Genomic DNA, 16,050 nt, shown 5'->3' on the forward strand with positions numbered 1-16,050 from the left:
TAATTTTCGCACATACACAAATATTGCTTTGCACTTTTCTCTTGACCGTAGACACAAGCACTGCGCCGTAACATTCATTTGTATCTCAAAAACCTTTTTTATTATATTTCGTATTTCTCGACCTTCCTATATACGGGTAGAATTGACTGCTTTTTTCTGCTCTTCTGTTTTTCAAATAAGGGTTCCCCAGCACAACCAGCAGGCAAAATATACCCATGTCGTCAGCTTCAGCAAATACTTCACTGGCTTCTGAGCAGCAGCCCACCGGCATTGCGACCAGTGCAGCCTCCGTTGCTGCCGCCGCTACCAGTGATAAACCAATGTCGGCAGCAGCAGCAACGTCAGTTGCCGACGAACAAAAGGATCACGCCCAGAAGCCCGCGCCGGCGGCAGTTCCCGCCAGCGTGCCATTGACGAACGTGTGGAAGGTGGCTGATCAGAGCACCGCAGCCAGTGACAAGAGTAAGTTTGCTTCTTTGCCTTTTTTCCGCCACTGCCACTCCAATACATGCTGTTATTTTTTTGTTGTGGTGGTACAAGCATTGTCAGGTCTGCAATTCACTGGCGCTGGTCGCTTGCTGTTTGCGACCTGACCTGGCCTCAAATGTTGAAAATTTGGTTGTGATTCTAGCCATTTCAGGTTGATGCCACATGCAATGGGCGAAATCCGATGCTGATCAGTAGAAAAATATGCAACAAAAAATTAAAACTGATCGTCACAATTTTTTTGGGCTTTGCCTTTTCCGATTGTCCTCATGTAGCCAATGTGACTGCCGACACGACAAGCTGGCCTGATCCAGCCACAGCAGCTGCCACGGCGGGATCAGACAGCACTGTCCAGTCGCAGACACTTCTGACAGCCGGCAAGCAGCAGCAGCAGCCGGCTAAGAAGGGAAAGGGCAAATGGATGCCCCTTGAGGCAGAGATCCAATATCCGAAGCCCAAGAACGCCGCTCAGCACCCTTCCACTCAGCGCCAGCCAAAGCAGCAGCAGCATCAGCAGGCCAGCCAGCAGCCGCAGAGCGGGAATAACAAACAATCGGCAGCATCTGGGTCGGCGAAGGACTCATCGGATACCGCCGCTGCCAAGGGCCCCAAGCCCGCAAACGCACACAAAAAGAACAGCCGCTCGGACAACTCGTCGCACGGACAGAATATCCACAGCAACAGCAACAGTGACGGCTCGCATCAACAGCAGACCCAGGCCCAGAGCCACGGCCAGCAGCAGCAGGGACGGAATCAGCGGTCGGCCGGACGCGGTCGCGGTCGCGGACGTGGACAGAACCACAATGTTGCTCAGACCCGTCGCACTGGCCCTCGCATCGCCGGCCACGCACCCAGCCACTACCAGGGCAAGGGCAACGTGCAGATCGGCGGCTTTGCCCCCCTACCCTTCCCACCGCCAGTGGCCGGCGACGAGCAGTCGGTCGTCGACTTTGTCCGGGCGCAGGTCGAGTACTACTTTAGCGTTGACAACCTGTGCAAGGACATCTTCTTCCGCACGCAGATGGACACCGATGGCTTTGTGCCACTGACGCTGATAGCCGGATTCAACCGCCTCAAGATAGTCACGACCGACCTCGAGCTTATTCGCGGTGCGCTCGACGCTTCAGAGCAGGTCGAGCTCGGCGAGACCCGCGACCGCGTGCGCAAGCGCGGTGACTGGGCGACCTGGCTCTTCCCGAGTCCCGAGGTTGTCCAGCAGCAGCAGCAGCAGAGCGACGCCCTGAAAAGTGAGTGATACTGATACACATTACACCCATCCATCCCCTCTCCTTCCATACACGCTCTCCTTCCACACACACACAAACAAACACACGCACAAAATCATCTTATCCTTATCACCGATTCAATCAAAACCAAGCATGCTGGGGTCTTTTAGCGCTCCTGAATCCGGCCATGATGAACACAACTATAAAAATCAAAAATATGCTGCTGTCTTGCGCACACAACCATCCTTTTTCTATCGGCATGTTGCTTTCCTGTTCGTGCGTTATGCTGGGCATTGACAAACGGGTGGCACTGGCGAGATCCGTCTTGCCGATTGCAGCCATTATTTTGTGCTACTTCTCTCCCTCTCTGCTCGCCGCTTTACTGCCAGGCCAGCTGGGCACCCAGGGCTTCCGGCCAGCGCGCATTCTACTCGATCATACAAACTATAATTTTGTACTTTTCCTTTTCTATCATTTATCATTCAACTTTACGACTCCCTCCCACACACACAAACACATCATTTACTATCTTTGTGCGCATGTCTTGAAAACATATCGATCAATAAATACATGATATTAATTATCCTTTTATTTTCTAACTCCATTATCGGACTTAGAGCAAGCCCGGCTGAGCGCTAATGCTAATGCTAATGCCAATTCCAAAGATCTGACAATAGCGGCTGCTACTGCCGCCACCGCCGCTACTGCTGCAGCTGCGAGTAGCAACGTTGGCAGCGCCAATACAATCAATCTACCCTCTGCCTTGCCGATGACCCCCACGACGCCCTCCAACTTGCCGATGACCCCCGCCGGATGGAAGCCCGTCGGCGCGCGCGCTCCTACTGGCCGCCAAACGGCTGGGTCAGACAGACTGCAGTTCAACCTCACCCCGCCGGATTCGGGCTCTAGGCACACCGACTCATTTGGCAACGACTACGACGATGATGACATGTTCCAGCTTGATGAGGAACTCGAAACCCGCACCCGTCGCGAGCGCCGCAACACCGGCCGCCACAGGTCTGTCAGTCACTCTGCACGCCGCCAGTCCTTCCGGGCTGATCACGGCGACTTTAGCCAGGACGAGGACGGCAATTGGTTCTCGGGCGACGAGGGCGACGACGACATCGACGAGGATGTTGTCGCCCGCCTGCTCATCGTCACGCAGCGGCGGACGCGCGATCGCACGCACTACCAGTACGAACGCAAGGCCGCACACGACGACCTGTCTGAGATCATCAACGAGGGCCTGCAAAACTACGAGCGTGATCTGCGAATTCGCCAGCGCCAGGAGAGACAGAACAATGTCAAGGTGAACACCGTCGGCCAGTTAAAGTTTGAGCGCTTGCACGTCGATGACACCACTCCTTCATTTGCTGGGCCTATGGCGCAGCTTGGTGCTGCTGGCGCGATGAGCACGCTTAGCGTGTCCGAGCAGATCCAGCGCGAGATTGAGATGTCCGACCGCGCACAGGCAATCCCGATTGGCGATGGAAAGGGCGGTCGCGGGAAGCGCAAGAGCCGCCATCTGGCAGCGCGCTTTCTGCCGGTCCACGAGAACGGAGAGGGCTCGGCATCCAAGCAACATCAGCAAGCTGCTTCATCGGCCGCCTCCGGAAGCGCCGGGTCCTACGGCAAGAGCCCAATGTTTGGCCCGAGCAACGGACCCCGGTTTCCTCGCAAGTACCGCGACAGCCGCAAGTACCAGGCGCAGGCACCCGTCGGCTGGCTGGTCGGTACGCAGCCGTACACTGCCGCTGAGGCGGAGATGTCGAAGTCGCTCGACCGGGCGTCCGGCAGCAGCTTCAACATGGGCAGATATATCGAGCAGCACATGGGCGGCAGCGCCGGATCGCAGGCCGGAAGCAGCAGCAGCCATATGGCCGTGGACGCGGCGGACCCAGGCGCGGCGCATCACGAGCACCCGTCGCACGAGCTTCTGCGTGAGAACGGATTCATGCAGCACAAGTACTACCGCTACCATGCCAAAGCGCTGAAGGAGCGCAAGCAGCTGGGCGTCGGGCTCTCGCAGGAGATGAACACGCTGTTCCGCTTCTGGTCGCACTTTATGCGCGACTCGTTTAACAAGAAGATGTACACCGAGTTCAAGCGCCTGTCTCTGGAGGATGCCAAGAGCAACTACCGTTACGGCCTGGAGTGCCTGTTCCGCTTCTACTCGTACGGCTTGGAGAAGAAGTTCCGCAAGGACATCTTCAACGACTTCCAGGAAATGACCAAGTGGGATGTCGAGCAAGGCGAGCTGTATGGTCTGGAGAAGTTCTGGGCCTACCTGCACTACAACCGCAACAAGCTGCCTCGCGATCTGCACATTGATTCTGATCTGCAGAAGAGCGTCGATCAGTACAAGAGTGTTGATGACTTTAAGCGGGCCAACCGGGACCGGCGCAGCTCGCTCTCTGGTGGAGTGAGTCACAGCCAGCAGCATCGCGAGGGCAGCGTACAGGCGCTAAACAACAAAAAGGCACTGGCCAATGCTGAGCAGGTCGTCCCCTCTCAATAGACAACGTAAGCCCTGAGTGGGTTAGACTATTTATTTTCATTTATTTATTTTTACACTTTTAGACTTCAATATCCTTTTTCCTTCCTCATGGCAAAATTTTTTATAGTTAATGTCGATTTTGCTTGGTTTTCTGAAGTGGCCCATTCACGAGCATCATTTTTTGTTGCTTGTCGGGATTGCTGGCCATCTGTATGTGTGAAGAAGGGCCAGACCACATACAGTTTATCATACGAGCGCTTGTATTTTTCTCCCCCAATCCCCGAATCAGCAGACAAAATGGACCCTTTCTAGCTGGGCTAAAGCTTCTGAATTAATATATTGGAAGGCGGTCTTCAGCAAAAATAAGAAATTTGTTTTTTTCCAGTCCACTGTTGTTGTGGTGTTTCGCTTGGTTGTTCACAAGTTTGCAAACTTGTCAGAAAATCGGCTGCAGAACAAAAAAGTAGGGAGAGAGAAAAGCAAGAGAAAAATAATAATATTTATTTCTTTAGACGTTTTCATTGTTTTCGATGAAAGAATCAAAAAGGTTCCAATTTTATTTCTCTTTCCCGTCGGCTTGTCTTTCTCCAAAAAGTTAGTTTTTATTCCGTTTTCGTCGTAGTCTCAAACCGTTGTTTATTCTGTGGCACTCGCGGCGTTTTTTTGCGATTTTCTTCTTTTTTTCCTCTTTTTTTCTATACACTCGTCGCATCCGAATTTAAAAAATATATATTCTTGCGTGTCGGCGCACACATTTTACCCACCCACCACTCATCGTTCTGTCTACTCATTTGCTCGCTCTGACAGTCAGCTACGCCTCCTCCATTCGCAACCTTTCTGTTTTTTATACCTTTACTTGCGCGCTCGCACTTTGAAGCATGGGGGAGAACGCCTCGGGTAGCCGCTCAGCGCAAGGCCATCCGGGGAATTTAAATTCACCGCTGCGAATCTATACGCGGGCCAACAGCAACGAGCACACGGAAGAGGACTTGTCGCCACAGCCAGGCGATGCAGCAAACGTGCTTCTGAGCAGTGCATTTTCGCAGCCCTACGAAGAGGAGTCCAGCGAATCGCAATCGGGCGGCGGCAGTGGGTCTCAGACCACTGGGAGGGCTGCCAGAGTCGCGCCGCGTGTGGGCCGCCCCGGTGCGCACTACCACCCGCTGCCCAGCCATTGGCGCGAGCCAGAGTCAGGCTCCAGCGGCGTGGGCTCGCCGGTCACGCCAGATAATGCCCTGGGAGACGATTTTTCTGGGAACCCTGGCCTCGGGCTGCCGCGGTCCTACAACAGCCCTCGTGAGTACCAGCAGGCCAAGGCCAAGGCGATGGGCCAGAGCCCAGTCATGAGCCCGCGCATCCAGGTGGGCGCCCTGAGAGAGGCATTTGGATCGACGTCAAGTCTAGAGTGGACGAACGATCGGCCTGGCTCCAATTACTCGTTACAGAGTACAGACCAACCAGGTCCTGGCTACCTGAGTGAAGCGCAGGCGGAGTCTCCACTGGACATTCCCCCGCACGGCGGTCGCTTCCTGCCCTCGCTGAGCTCCATGGCCGCCCGCCCGGGGGCTGTGCGCAGCGCGCTGGTTGTCCACAATGGCTCAAGCAGGCATCATCCGTCGGCATCGACATCGTCGTCGCACTATTCATACAGCGTGAGTTCGCCACCCATTCGCGGCAACGGCGCTACTGCCCAATTTTCCAGTCCCAAGGACCCCTCCAACTTGTCAGCGGTGTTTGCTACTGCCTCCTCGCCTCCACCGAATGTCTCTATCGAGACATCTACTGGGCAGTCGGAGGATATTGTGCGCAAGTACCTCGGCCTTCAAAGGCGCACTGCTAGCAGTAGCGGTCCCATACAATTGGTCGAGTCTTCGCTGCGCCAGCAGCCGCCGCACCACCAGCAATCGGGCGCGGCTTCCCTAGTAGCCTCCGCGCAAAACCTGCCCAGCCTGTCTCCTCCAGGCCCGAATGCGACCGCCAGCTCTGCGGACGCTGAGGATGAGTCTTCGGGCAGCATTGTTTTCCGGCGCGCGGTCTCATCGGGTGATCTGCCGAGCCTCGAAGAGCTGCACGGCAACATGCAGAACAGCTCGGGCAGTGGCTATGCAGACAACCGTAGCTTTTTGACACCTGACCTGGTCGAGTCGCCGCTGGAAGCCTTGGTCAGGCGTTTGACTATCGAGCTGTTCCAGCTCTATGTCAGCGAGGACCGTAAAACGTCCAAGAAAACTGCACCTCAAACGCAGCCAAGCGCAGGGCCACCATACGGCCAGAGTCAGCAGCAGCAGCAGCCCCATCAGGAGAATTTCAGAGCTCAGGAACACGTTCGCAGTGGTCAGCAGCAGCAACAGACGGCAGACGAGTATGAGGGGTTTGACAATGTCGACGATAGCACTCGAAACGAGTATGTGCAGCAATTCCGCCTTGGCCCCAGCCTGCAGTCGGGCTCGACTACGCCTGCAGTGACAATGGATGGCTACTTTGTTCCCCAAAAGGTGGAGGACACCGCCCCGACTGCCGATACGAGCGAGGTTCGCCCGCGGCCGCGTCATCGTCTGGTGCAGCGCACGTGGATGGAAGAGGCACTTATCAAGGCGCGGCGGGTATCGACCATCGACGAGAACGCAGAAGAGTCCATCCTTGAGGGCCTGGCCCAGGCTATTGCTAGGAAGCCGTCACCGATGCAAGCTCCGAGTATTCCTGCTGCGTCGTCAGATGTGCCAAAGTCGCCATCACCCCCGGGAGGCGGAGATCTGGCCCAGTTTATGCCTGGGTCAGGCGCTAGCAACTCTGCCAATACAGCAGCAGCAGCACCGCTGCCGCGCGTGGCTCACCGCGGCCAGGCATTGTTGGCAGCAGTTGGTGGCGCGCGGAATGTTGCGCACCGCCAGGCCAGCAACGAGGGCATGTGGGCGCGCGGTCGGATCGACCTGGCCATGCTCAGCGAGGAACCGTTGGAGATTCTGGCCAACGAGCGCCCCGAGGGAATTCCTGGCGCACTCCCCGACAGGTCCCACGCAGTATCGCCTCGAGGCTACTACCGCGCGCGAGATCCTGCCGCCCCCAACCGCAAGCTGCCCGCCGAGCGGCAAATCAGGGACCAGGTGCTGTCAAGCAGCATTTCGCCGGCGCGCGCCTCGCTACTTCGTGCGGTCGGACGTCGCCAGAGCGTGCGTCTGCAGCCTGGCAAGGGCCAGATTGTTGTCGCTGACATGGAAATGGGAACGCGCACGACTTCGGTCGATGATGGCAATGCCGGCATTTCAGTGCCTGCGGCTATGGGGCCTGATTCGATGACCCGGGCCAAGCGCGCAACGTCGCTCCCCGAGCGCATGCAGGTACCGGAGACCAAGGAGGTGTCCTACCGCGATCTGCAGCTCAAGGCGGCCCGACCGGTGGAACTTAAGAGAGCGCGCAAGTCGCGGGCGCGCATGGTGCACCGTGCTGAGCGCATGATGCTTGGGGGCTCGAAATCCGGCAACGCGCGCAGCGATGATACGCACGAGTCCCTTGCGAGTCACTCGCACAACAGGACTGGCAGCCGCCCGGACATTGACCAGCAGCTCATCAAGGTTGAACTCCCACCTCCTGTGCCACTGCGTGTGCGCCGTGAGCAGGTTAGAATTGTGCCCGAGCCGCTGATAATTGTGCGGCAGCTGGCCAAACACCAGCAGAGCATTGGGCGGCCAACTCAACAAGTGCTATTGCGGCAGTCGCTTCAGGGCAGAGCAGAGGGTGCAGGCATGGGCTTGGATGAGCAGAAGCTCCTACGGGTGCACAACCAGCTGCTGGGCGCGCAAGCGGTGCTTTCACGGCATAACAGCCTGATGCGCAACGCGGTGTCGTCAAAGCCGGGAAGCGGTCGTAGCACGCCGGGTGGCGGCAGCGCGACTGCCGCTGGTAAGGAGCTGTCGTTGAAGGCATCAGTCCAGGCTATGGTGGTCCCCCCGCTAGTGCAAAACACCGTGCGCAAGGAGGCACTCGAGATTGTCATGCTGGACAATGCATTGGACGACCGCATGGAGGACACAGAGAAGCAGCTGATCGAGGAGGCCAAGATACGTCGTCGCCGTGATCGGCGCGAGAACGTTCAGGACAATGTCGCAGATACTGAGGACAGCGAGGCCGGTCTGGTCAAGCCATGGCGCAATGCGCGGCGGCGCTCGACGCTGCGCAAGAAAGAGCGGCCCCAGCAAAATCAACAGCAGCAGCAGCATACTTCGCAACCGCAGTCCACCACCGCCGTTTCTGCTACTTCGACTGCAAGCGAGCCCACACTTCCCAGAAGCGTTCTGCCGCGCGGCCGCCGTTTACTACTTCACGGTCCGGCCTTCCGCATTTACTCCGGGATAAGAGCGCGGCCAGACACATATCTGTTCCTCTTCACCGACATGATGGTCGTCACAACGCGATTCAGCCCGGCATCCTCATTTGTCGGCGTCGACCAGATGTCCATGGCATTCATGGCACCGCCGTCCTCAGATCCAAGCAGCATCCCTGCTGACTCTCGCTTCAAGTTCCACATTGCAATCCCGCTAGCTCGAATCACAACCGCGCTCAAAACCATGCGTGAAGGTGGCTCCAAGCGCCCAGGTGAGGACGATGATGGTGAGGAGCGGCGCTTGGTTCGACAAGAGGAGCGCATCAGGCGGGCTTGCCATGCCTTTGAGAAGAACACGTCGGAGGCCGTGGTCTACCTGATCAACCGCGACATTATCGATCCGGTTCCCGACACAGTGGCCGGCTTCTTGTACCGCTGCACCGCACTCAGCCGCCGCCAGCTCGGCAGCTTTCTGGGAACGGAATTCTGGGCGAGAACTTGCACGAAAACCCGACAACCGATGAGATCGAGCAAGAGAAGCTGTTCCACCGCCAGATCTGGATATCCTTCCTCGACCGCTGCAACATTGTCGGCGTGCCCATCGACGAGGCGCTACGCTCGGTGATGTTCTATGTTCGGCTGCCTAACAACCAGCTATCAATCAGTGTGCTCCTCGAGATTGCAGCGCTGCAGTGGTTTGCAAAGAATATTGAACACGGCCAGTCGGGCAAAGTGTACGTTCCAGACTCACAGGACATGGCGATCAAGCTGGCGTTTGCGATCATAACGCTCAACACCGGGCTGCACAACCCTCTGCTGCGGGGCGAGACCCAGCCTGAGGTGGCCTATCGCGACCTGCTCCTCAAATTCCGCGCGTCAGTCGTGGACGACCCCGCGGTTGCCGGCAAGCGCAAGGGCAATGTCCTGCGGAAGCGCGACCAGCCACGGGTGGTCACCATCATGGAGGTGCCGACTGAGCGCCTCAAAGCCATCTACGAGCGCGTGGCAGCCAACCGCCTGGTGACGTGCTCCGACGCGCGCCCGTCGGCGCCCGAGTTTGACGTGGACTGGATCCGTGACGCCGGAGACATCAACGCTCTGCCGCTGACCGACGATCAAGTTGAGCAGGAGATCGAGGAGATCTACTGCGATCCCGGGTTCCGCGACGGCGTGCTCTTCAACGCCTCGAGCGACCGGCTGCCCGCAAAGTTTAATATCGAGCCGCCCGCGTGGCTGCGAGTCACCATCCGCATCCCCGAGCCTGACTCCAAGCTGTCGATCCGCATTCGCGTGCGGAGCATGCCGGCCGATCCGGCGCCTTCGGCGGCCGGTGCCGGACAATCCGAAGTAGTGAATATTTTTCCGAACAACTGGCTGACGTTCCGCACATCCAACACGGCCAGCTTCATTATCAAGCCGCAGCAGTCGGCCACTTCACGCTGCAGTTCATATCCGAGGGCTCCCACGCGCGCTACTACCACCCGATTCCCTCGCGCACGATGGTCGTCGAGGGCGTGTTTATGCGGCAAACCGTGCAGCTCAGCTGGAAGCGCAGTGACGAACAGGGCAACCGGGCGCGGCACATGTTTGGCATGGACTCTCAGCCGACAAAGTCCCGATGGGTGCACTGTCTGGAAGCGGCGCTGAACAGCTCTTCCGACGTCACGCAGGATGAAATTCTGAGTCGCGTGGACAACGCCACCCGCTCGCTGACAGCTCTTGCGCCGCAGCCGCCCATTGCTGGATCTGAGCAGCTAAAGCCCCCTGGCGACAAGGCGGATGGCGCAACGCTTGGTCGCGGGACAGTCACCGCTGTGACAGGCATCTCTGCAGACCAGTCTATTTCTCCTCTACAGCTACTCGATGCACTTCATCACTTGTGAAAATGTATTTTGAAATTTTCAGATATTTATAGCGAAAATCTGGATTCTTAAGCTAGGGGTTTTCAAAACCCCTCCCCCACCCCCAGTTTTTTAGCCTAGAATATCAGAAAGTCCAGATTTTTGAAAATGCGGGGAAGTATTTAATGTTTGCGTCTGACTGGTGCTTTGGTTATGAGTTAAGCATGGCGCTTAACCATGTAATTATATTTTTGATTTTAGTTTTGAAAATATATTTTTTGGAAATCATTTGCATTTATTGAATTAAATACAAATAAAATGCAAAAAATCTAAAAAATGCAGGACGCAGATCTGCCACGCGGATTGGCACCAGCACCAGCACCCATAGCAGAACCAGATTTTCTATGGCAACCTTAGTTTAGAGCTCAGGTTGAAGTGGCAGCGGCAAGCTGGAAGACACGTGCAAATCAATATGCAAGATGAGGAAACAACGGTGAGTGTGAGGCAAAATAAGAGACGGAGTAACAGCAGTGAGCGCAAGGGAGAGGCAGAGTAATGATGGCAAGCGAAAATAAGAGCGCGAGATGGAGAAACAGTGGTAAACAGAGAAAAGAGAACAGAAAACAGCGGCGAGGGTATGGAAGTGAATCAGTGACAATGACGATAACAGAGACAATGACAACAGCGGCAACAGCAACGACGACAAACTTGCCAATGGTGTGCCCCACAGTAAGAAGACTCATTCCGAATACATTGATAATTTGTCAAAAATGGCATTCATAATATTGTTGACAGATTAATTATCTGTGATACCGGCCGTAGGGATATATTATATTGTCTGGGATATGACAGCAATTACAAAAAGGATGAAAGACTTTCCCCACACCAAAACTTCTGAGGTTAATAAACGTCATGAATACATTTTTCGTCAGATCCGCGAAAACGCAAAAAAGGTCAAGCTTAATCCCGTGAAGCTTGCCAAGGCAAAAAATACATGGTATATGTCTGTTGAGGATGCCAACTGTGCGCTCAACCACCCTGGCTCCAGTACACTTGATTGCAAGTTGTATGTCGAGTACCTCCTTGAGCACTGTAAAGGTGATTTTGTTTTGGCAGAACATTACCACAATGCGTGGACCCTCAGCAAGAGTCGAAAACATGGCGGCAGCAGGTCAACCGACCCCTTGCACCGCAAGCTCCACTATCTTTCATTTGTTAACAGAAAGCGCGCCGACATCGAACTCGCAAAATATTTACGTGCAAAATTTGAGCCAGATCTGGACCTTATTCTTGGTAATTGGACCCAGGCATGGCCCGTTACCATGAGCCAATTCCTGGCAAGGGGTTGCAGGAAATGCTAATAGGCCAAGGACTCGCTGTTTACTTGATCGATGAGTACTGTACCTCAACATTTTGCCCGGCGTGCGAGAGCAGGATGGGGAAATTTCACAAAATTGATGATCCTCGCCTGAAGAATCCCAAGCACAAGTACCATGTCGCAATGGCGGCAGCAGCGGCATTCAATTTCGTCGCAGCCGCAACAAATATCGCTGTTGATTATGTTGCAGCAGCAGCCACTGCCATTTCTGTTGCAACTAAAACTGCCTCCGATGACGCACCTATTATTGACAGTGTGTAGCAGAGTTGCAACCAGTGGATGCCTATTCGCTCACAGTCTGCCGATATCATCCGGTGGATAGGGGAGGAAAAGAGCTGGTCAAAGCGAAAATTTCCCGCAAAATTAAGCAGCAGCGGGATGAGCTGGCTGAGCGAAATCTAAAGTAGTACATCAACATCCAGCCTGCCGATAATCCCAAGCGCATTGTCAGGTTGAGCGGCTAGTCGCGGGGCAAAATTGAGCGCAAAATCAGACAGAGGATGCGCGACGAGTTGGCCGCACAGCAGCAGGAGTAGGAGCACCAGCATAATGGTCAGCAGGAGCAGCAGTAGAATCAGCAACAGCAGCAACAGGTAGCCGCAACAGGCGTGAATATAGTTCCGGCGGTAGAAAAACCTCGCCAAATTTTATGACATGGCTTGCTCCAGTGCACAATGAAAGACTGCCTGCAAACCTTCAGGGCCGCCAGAACCCAAGATCAAGGATGGAGAAAAAGCGCTATTAGGCAGAAGGAAATGGAATCGCAACACGGCTGCGGTGTTGAACTTTCGCATCATTATTAATCCTCTGCTTACAGGCGAGCAGCCTTCCCGTTTTTCACGCAAATAGGCACCGTTCGAGTCAGCTGAGCCCGAGTCTACAGCGACGCCCAGGACTTTGCCCAAGCCCAAGCGTGTGCGCAAGAATCCATCTACCCTGCTTCTTCTCTTTGCAAGAAGCAGCGAACTGGTTAATATCGCCAATCATAGCGGCCTATTGCCACTAGTTTCTAAACACTTTATCTAAGGGGAAGGGTGTCGCTTTGAGGGATACTTGTAGCCTCATTATTTTCTTATAGTGTTAGAATCGTTTGAACTCACTCATTGGCGAATATTTAATACAATTTTTACACAACTACAAAGACAATATATATATATATGTGGATTGCTTTTGAAATAAAAATAATAATTCATTGATATTGAAGTCTGTACGCTAAATACCCGCCAAGAACCGCGGAAGGGCGCCTCACATCAGATTGACATTAGCATAAGGGAAGACGTCGTGCTCCAGCAGCTTGTTGCCCTCGTTGTCAAAGTGGAATGGCGTGTAGCACTTTTCGCAAAAGTAGCAAGGACTCATGCCGCTATGGAAGTCGTTCTTGGTGACATACTGCGCCGGGTATGCCGAGCACATGCGGCACTTGTGTCTCATGTGGCGCGTGCGGAAAATCTGCTTCGGATAGTTTTCGACGAACTGATCGTCCTTTGGACCCAACAGGCGCAGGTCCGTGAAGATCATGACGTGCTCGCAATCGCCCTGGTGGACAAACGTGTACGGCTGCTTGAGGCGAATCGACAGGTCCAGGAATCGAGCGCCGTCCATAAGGCGCGACTGTAGGCCGCTCAGCTTGGGATTCTTTTCCTGGCGCTCGGGATCGTTCGCCCACTCCATTATGACACGGCTGTAGTCTGTAGCCGTGGGCGAGCGCATATCGTTGTAAAAAGTGTTTTCAATGAAGAAGTAGCTCGAGCTTACTTTCTTATCCTTTGTGTTCTCTATGGCCTCGTCACGGTGGGAAACTAGGAAATCCGATATACAATAAAACGCGTCGCGAAGCACAGTGAGACTCTGCGAGCCAAGCACTAGATACTCCTCCATTTTGGAGGACGACGAGCGCGTGTTATAGAAGCACACGCTAAGAATAACCTCGTCGTCAGCAACAGGCGTCGCATCGGGGGCGACCCCGGATTGTACACGGTTTGTCATAAAGTTAACCTCGAGCCGGTACTTCGGGGGAACCATGCGCCGGTTGGCCTTCCGCAGCGACGCCAGTGTAGACTCATCGAGCGACTTTTTAACGCTGCGGAACTTGTTCTCGAGCTCCGACACGCCCGCCGGCTCCTCAATGCGCACGCGCTGTTTGGGAGGTTGCTTTGGCTCTGCCTCAATGTCAGTGCTACGCGCAAAGCCACTATTGGCAATGGCCCTCTTCAGCATCTCCTGCGTGATGCCCTCCGGAAGCTCGGATTGCGGCGCCAGAAGGGTAACATCTTCGAAGCTCCTTATCAAAGGCGTCATTATTGGCTGTGCGCTGACATTGCGGGGCGCGCCATAGGCCAGGGCCTCGTCGTCCGAGGATGCCTCTATTTCAGACACGTCGCTTGCACTGCTACTTCCATCGTCACTGCCATTATCGTCGTTATTGTCGTCTTCTCCGTCAGTGTTGATGACTTCATCGTCGGTGCTGACTGAAATGCTGCCGTTGGCCTCATTGCATTTTGTGGGATTGCTGGCAGTGTCCTCATTCATTTCAAAGCTAGCCTGCTCGTGTGCATCCACACTCTCTGGAATGTGCTCGACGATGCTGTTATCGCCGCTGGCAAGGCGGCCAGCGCATCTTCTACAGTTGTGCTATCGATATCCATGGTCTGCGCTCCCAATTCGGCCTCACACCCGCCAATATCAACTGCCAGCAGCATGCTGCTTTCAGCAAGCTGGTTGCCATCGTTTGCCTCCTCTGCAGCGGCAGCGGTGTTGAAATCAGGCATGCCTTCCAAACCGTGTTCCCTCTGCCGCTGCTGCTGGCTCGTGGCTGATGGTGTGCTCCAGTTTCTCGTACTTTCACCCTCAATATCAGCCAACTTAACTGGCGCTTTCTCTCGAGCTCAGCTGCCACGTGGCGCTTCTTCTGGAGCAGCTCGCGCTCGGTGGCTTCGTTAAACTCGCGGTGCTGCCGAAGCATGTGGAAGAGAGTTGGGTTGACAAATGCAGTGTTGGAAAAGCTCAGGTCGTCTGCAATTTGGCATCTGCTGGCGACTTCGCTTTGAATCTCGGGTGACCATTCCGACTGAGCGCTGAAGACACCGCGGTCCTTTTGACTGCGCACGAATCCGGCAAACTTGTCTCTGAAATTGCGGACGTTGATTAGATCTGAGGGTGGCATTCTCGCTAGCGGATGCAATGTGTGAATTTGTTTATAGGCTTAAAAATAACGAATAAAATAAAAATGAAGCAAAATCGTAATATGCCAACATTGATCAACGCGAAAGTTGCAACTGGCAAAATCAAAGAAATGTGCGTCTTCGCATTTGATGATGTCTGATTTGTTGATTTAATACAATATTGATCTAAACAAATGTGTTTGATTAAATATCGAACGCAGCTCCTATACGAATATGCAATCTGCCAATACGCCAATACGCCTGGCTCACTTGATACATGCGATCTGCGCCGCTGTGGGTCAATTCATTTTTTAATATGGATTGAATACGCGTTTGGGTGCAAGTTTATATTTGTCGTATTTAGTCGCGGACAAGTGGCGATCACACATTCTAGGCATATAGGGCAAATTGCCAGTCTTTTTTATAAGGCTTGAAAAAGGAGAATGATCAGGCCCAGACCACGGCGATCGCGTTTGGTCTACTTGCAAGCGCGTAACTGCCTGCCTTGGGAAATAATCAACAAATACACATTGAGCGTGCTGGGCCGTAATCACCATGGTGAGCGACGATGTATGCGCCAATAACCGATTTGCAACATATGAACACCACAGATGATCAAAGATATAGTATCCAAAGACGGCCGATGCTGGAGTTTATAGTTGAGGCATCCTGGCACCGAATCTTTGAGTTTGAAACATATTTTTGTTTGATTCAACCAAAATTTTGTTTGATATTCCTTTCCTACTTCATTTCAGACTCTTTGTTTATACTTTGCCACATTTTACAACTCACGCGGTCCAATTAGTCAACTGAAACTAGTCTTCCATTGGAAAAATTACTGGTAAGTTACCAAACATTGACAGCTAGTGGTCTTTCATAGCAAATGCGTTCATTCCTAGAGTCGCCACATTTTCTACCTTCCCCACAATCATGCACTTACTCCTTGGTGAGTTGTTTATATTTTGGGATGCTGTAGTAAATGCCTATTTTGTTGCCCACAACGCCTATATATCGCTCTCATTGTCACCGACTACTACGATTCCCCTCTTCCCCCTCTTCCCCCCACATTCACCCTGGCACTTTGGGCATGGCTAAAAATATTTTGCATGCACACACATACTCTCCCTCTCTTCCTTTGCA

The 16,050-nt window shown here is 54.0% G+C and overlaps 3 protein-coding genes across 3 annotated transcripts; 2 read left to right on the forward strand and 1 right to left on the reverse strand.

The window, feature by feature from the left end:
• Positions 1-775: 775 nt before the first annotated feature.
• Positions 776-4,333, forward strand: BX661DRAFT_181425 (uncharacterized protein). Its single transcript, XM_051535706.1, has 2 exons — positions 776-1,733; positions 2,330-4,333. The coding sequence occupies exons 1-2, from the start codon at positions 908-910 to the stop codon at positions 4,228-4,230; spliced, it is 2,727 nt and encodes a 908-aa protein (XP_051392145.1). The 5' UTR covers positions 776-907; the 3' UTR covers positions 4,231-4,333.
• Positions 4,334-5,087: 754 nt separating this feature from the next.
• BX661DRAFT_170573 (uncharacterized protein) lies at positions 5,088-10,413 on the forward strand (the record flags this gene model as incomplete). The annotated part of the gene is made up of 3 exons (XM_051533634.1): positions 5,088-8,802; positions 8,883-9,877; positions 10,069-10,413. The coding sequence occupies 3 exons, from the start codon at positions 5,088-5,090 to the stop codon at positions 10,411-10,413; spliced, it is 5,055 nt and encodes a 1,684-aa protein (XP_051392146.1).
• A 2,465-nt stretch (positions 10,414-12,878) lies between these two features.
• On the reverse strand, positions 12,879-14,991 carry BX661DRAFT_181429 (snRNA-activating protein of 50kDa MW C terminal-domain-containing protein). Its single transcript, XM_051535707.1, has 3 exons — positions 14,617-14,991; positions 14,374-14,587; positions 12,879-14,323 (listed from the first exon to the last, which is right to left on the reverse strand). The coding sequence occupies exons 1-3, from the start codon at positions 14,910-14,912 to the stop codon at positions 12,995-12,997; spliced, it is 1,839 nt and encodes a 612-aa protein (XP_051392147.1). The 5' UTR covers positions 14,913-14,991; the 3' UTR covers positions 12,879-12,994.
• Between the last annotated feature and the right edge of the window lie 1,059 nt (positions 14,992-16,050).

This window comes from Kickxella alabastrina (assembly GCF_025024165.1).
Source record: "Kickxella alabastrina strain RSA 675 chromosome Unknown BX661scaffold_9, whole genome shotgun sequence".
Taxonomy (NCBI): domain Eukaryota; kingdom Fungi; phylum Kickxellomycota; class Kickxellomycetes; order Kickxellales; family Kickxellaceae; genus Kickxella; species Kickxella alabastrina.

Coding starts and splice junctions, on each gene's coding strand:
- BX661DRAFT_181425 (XM_051535706.1), top strand. CDS start 908: ATGCCCCTTGAGGCAGAGATCCAATATCCGAAGCCCAAGAACGCCGCT. Junction 1,734..2,329: donor GCAGAGCGACGCCCTGAAAA/GTGAGTGATACT, acceptor TATCGGACTTAG/AGCAAGCCCGGCTGAGCGCT.
- BX661DRAFT_181429 (XM_051535707.1), bottom strand. CDS start 14,912: ATGCCACCCTCAGATCTAATCAACGTCCGCAATTTCAGAGACAAGTTT. Junction 14,588..14,616: donor GAGCTCGAGAGAAAGCGCCA/GTTAAGTTGGCT, acceptor TGAGGGTGAAAG/TACGAGAAACTGGAGCACAC. Junction 14,324..14,373: donor TGGATATCGATAGCACAACT/GTAGAAGATGCG, acceptor AGCATCGTCGAG/CACATTCCAGAGAGTGTGGA.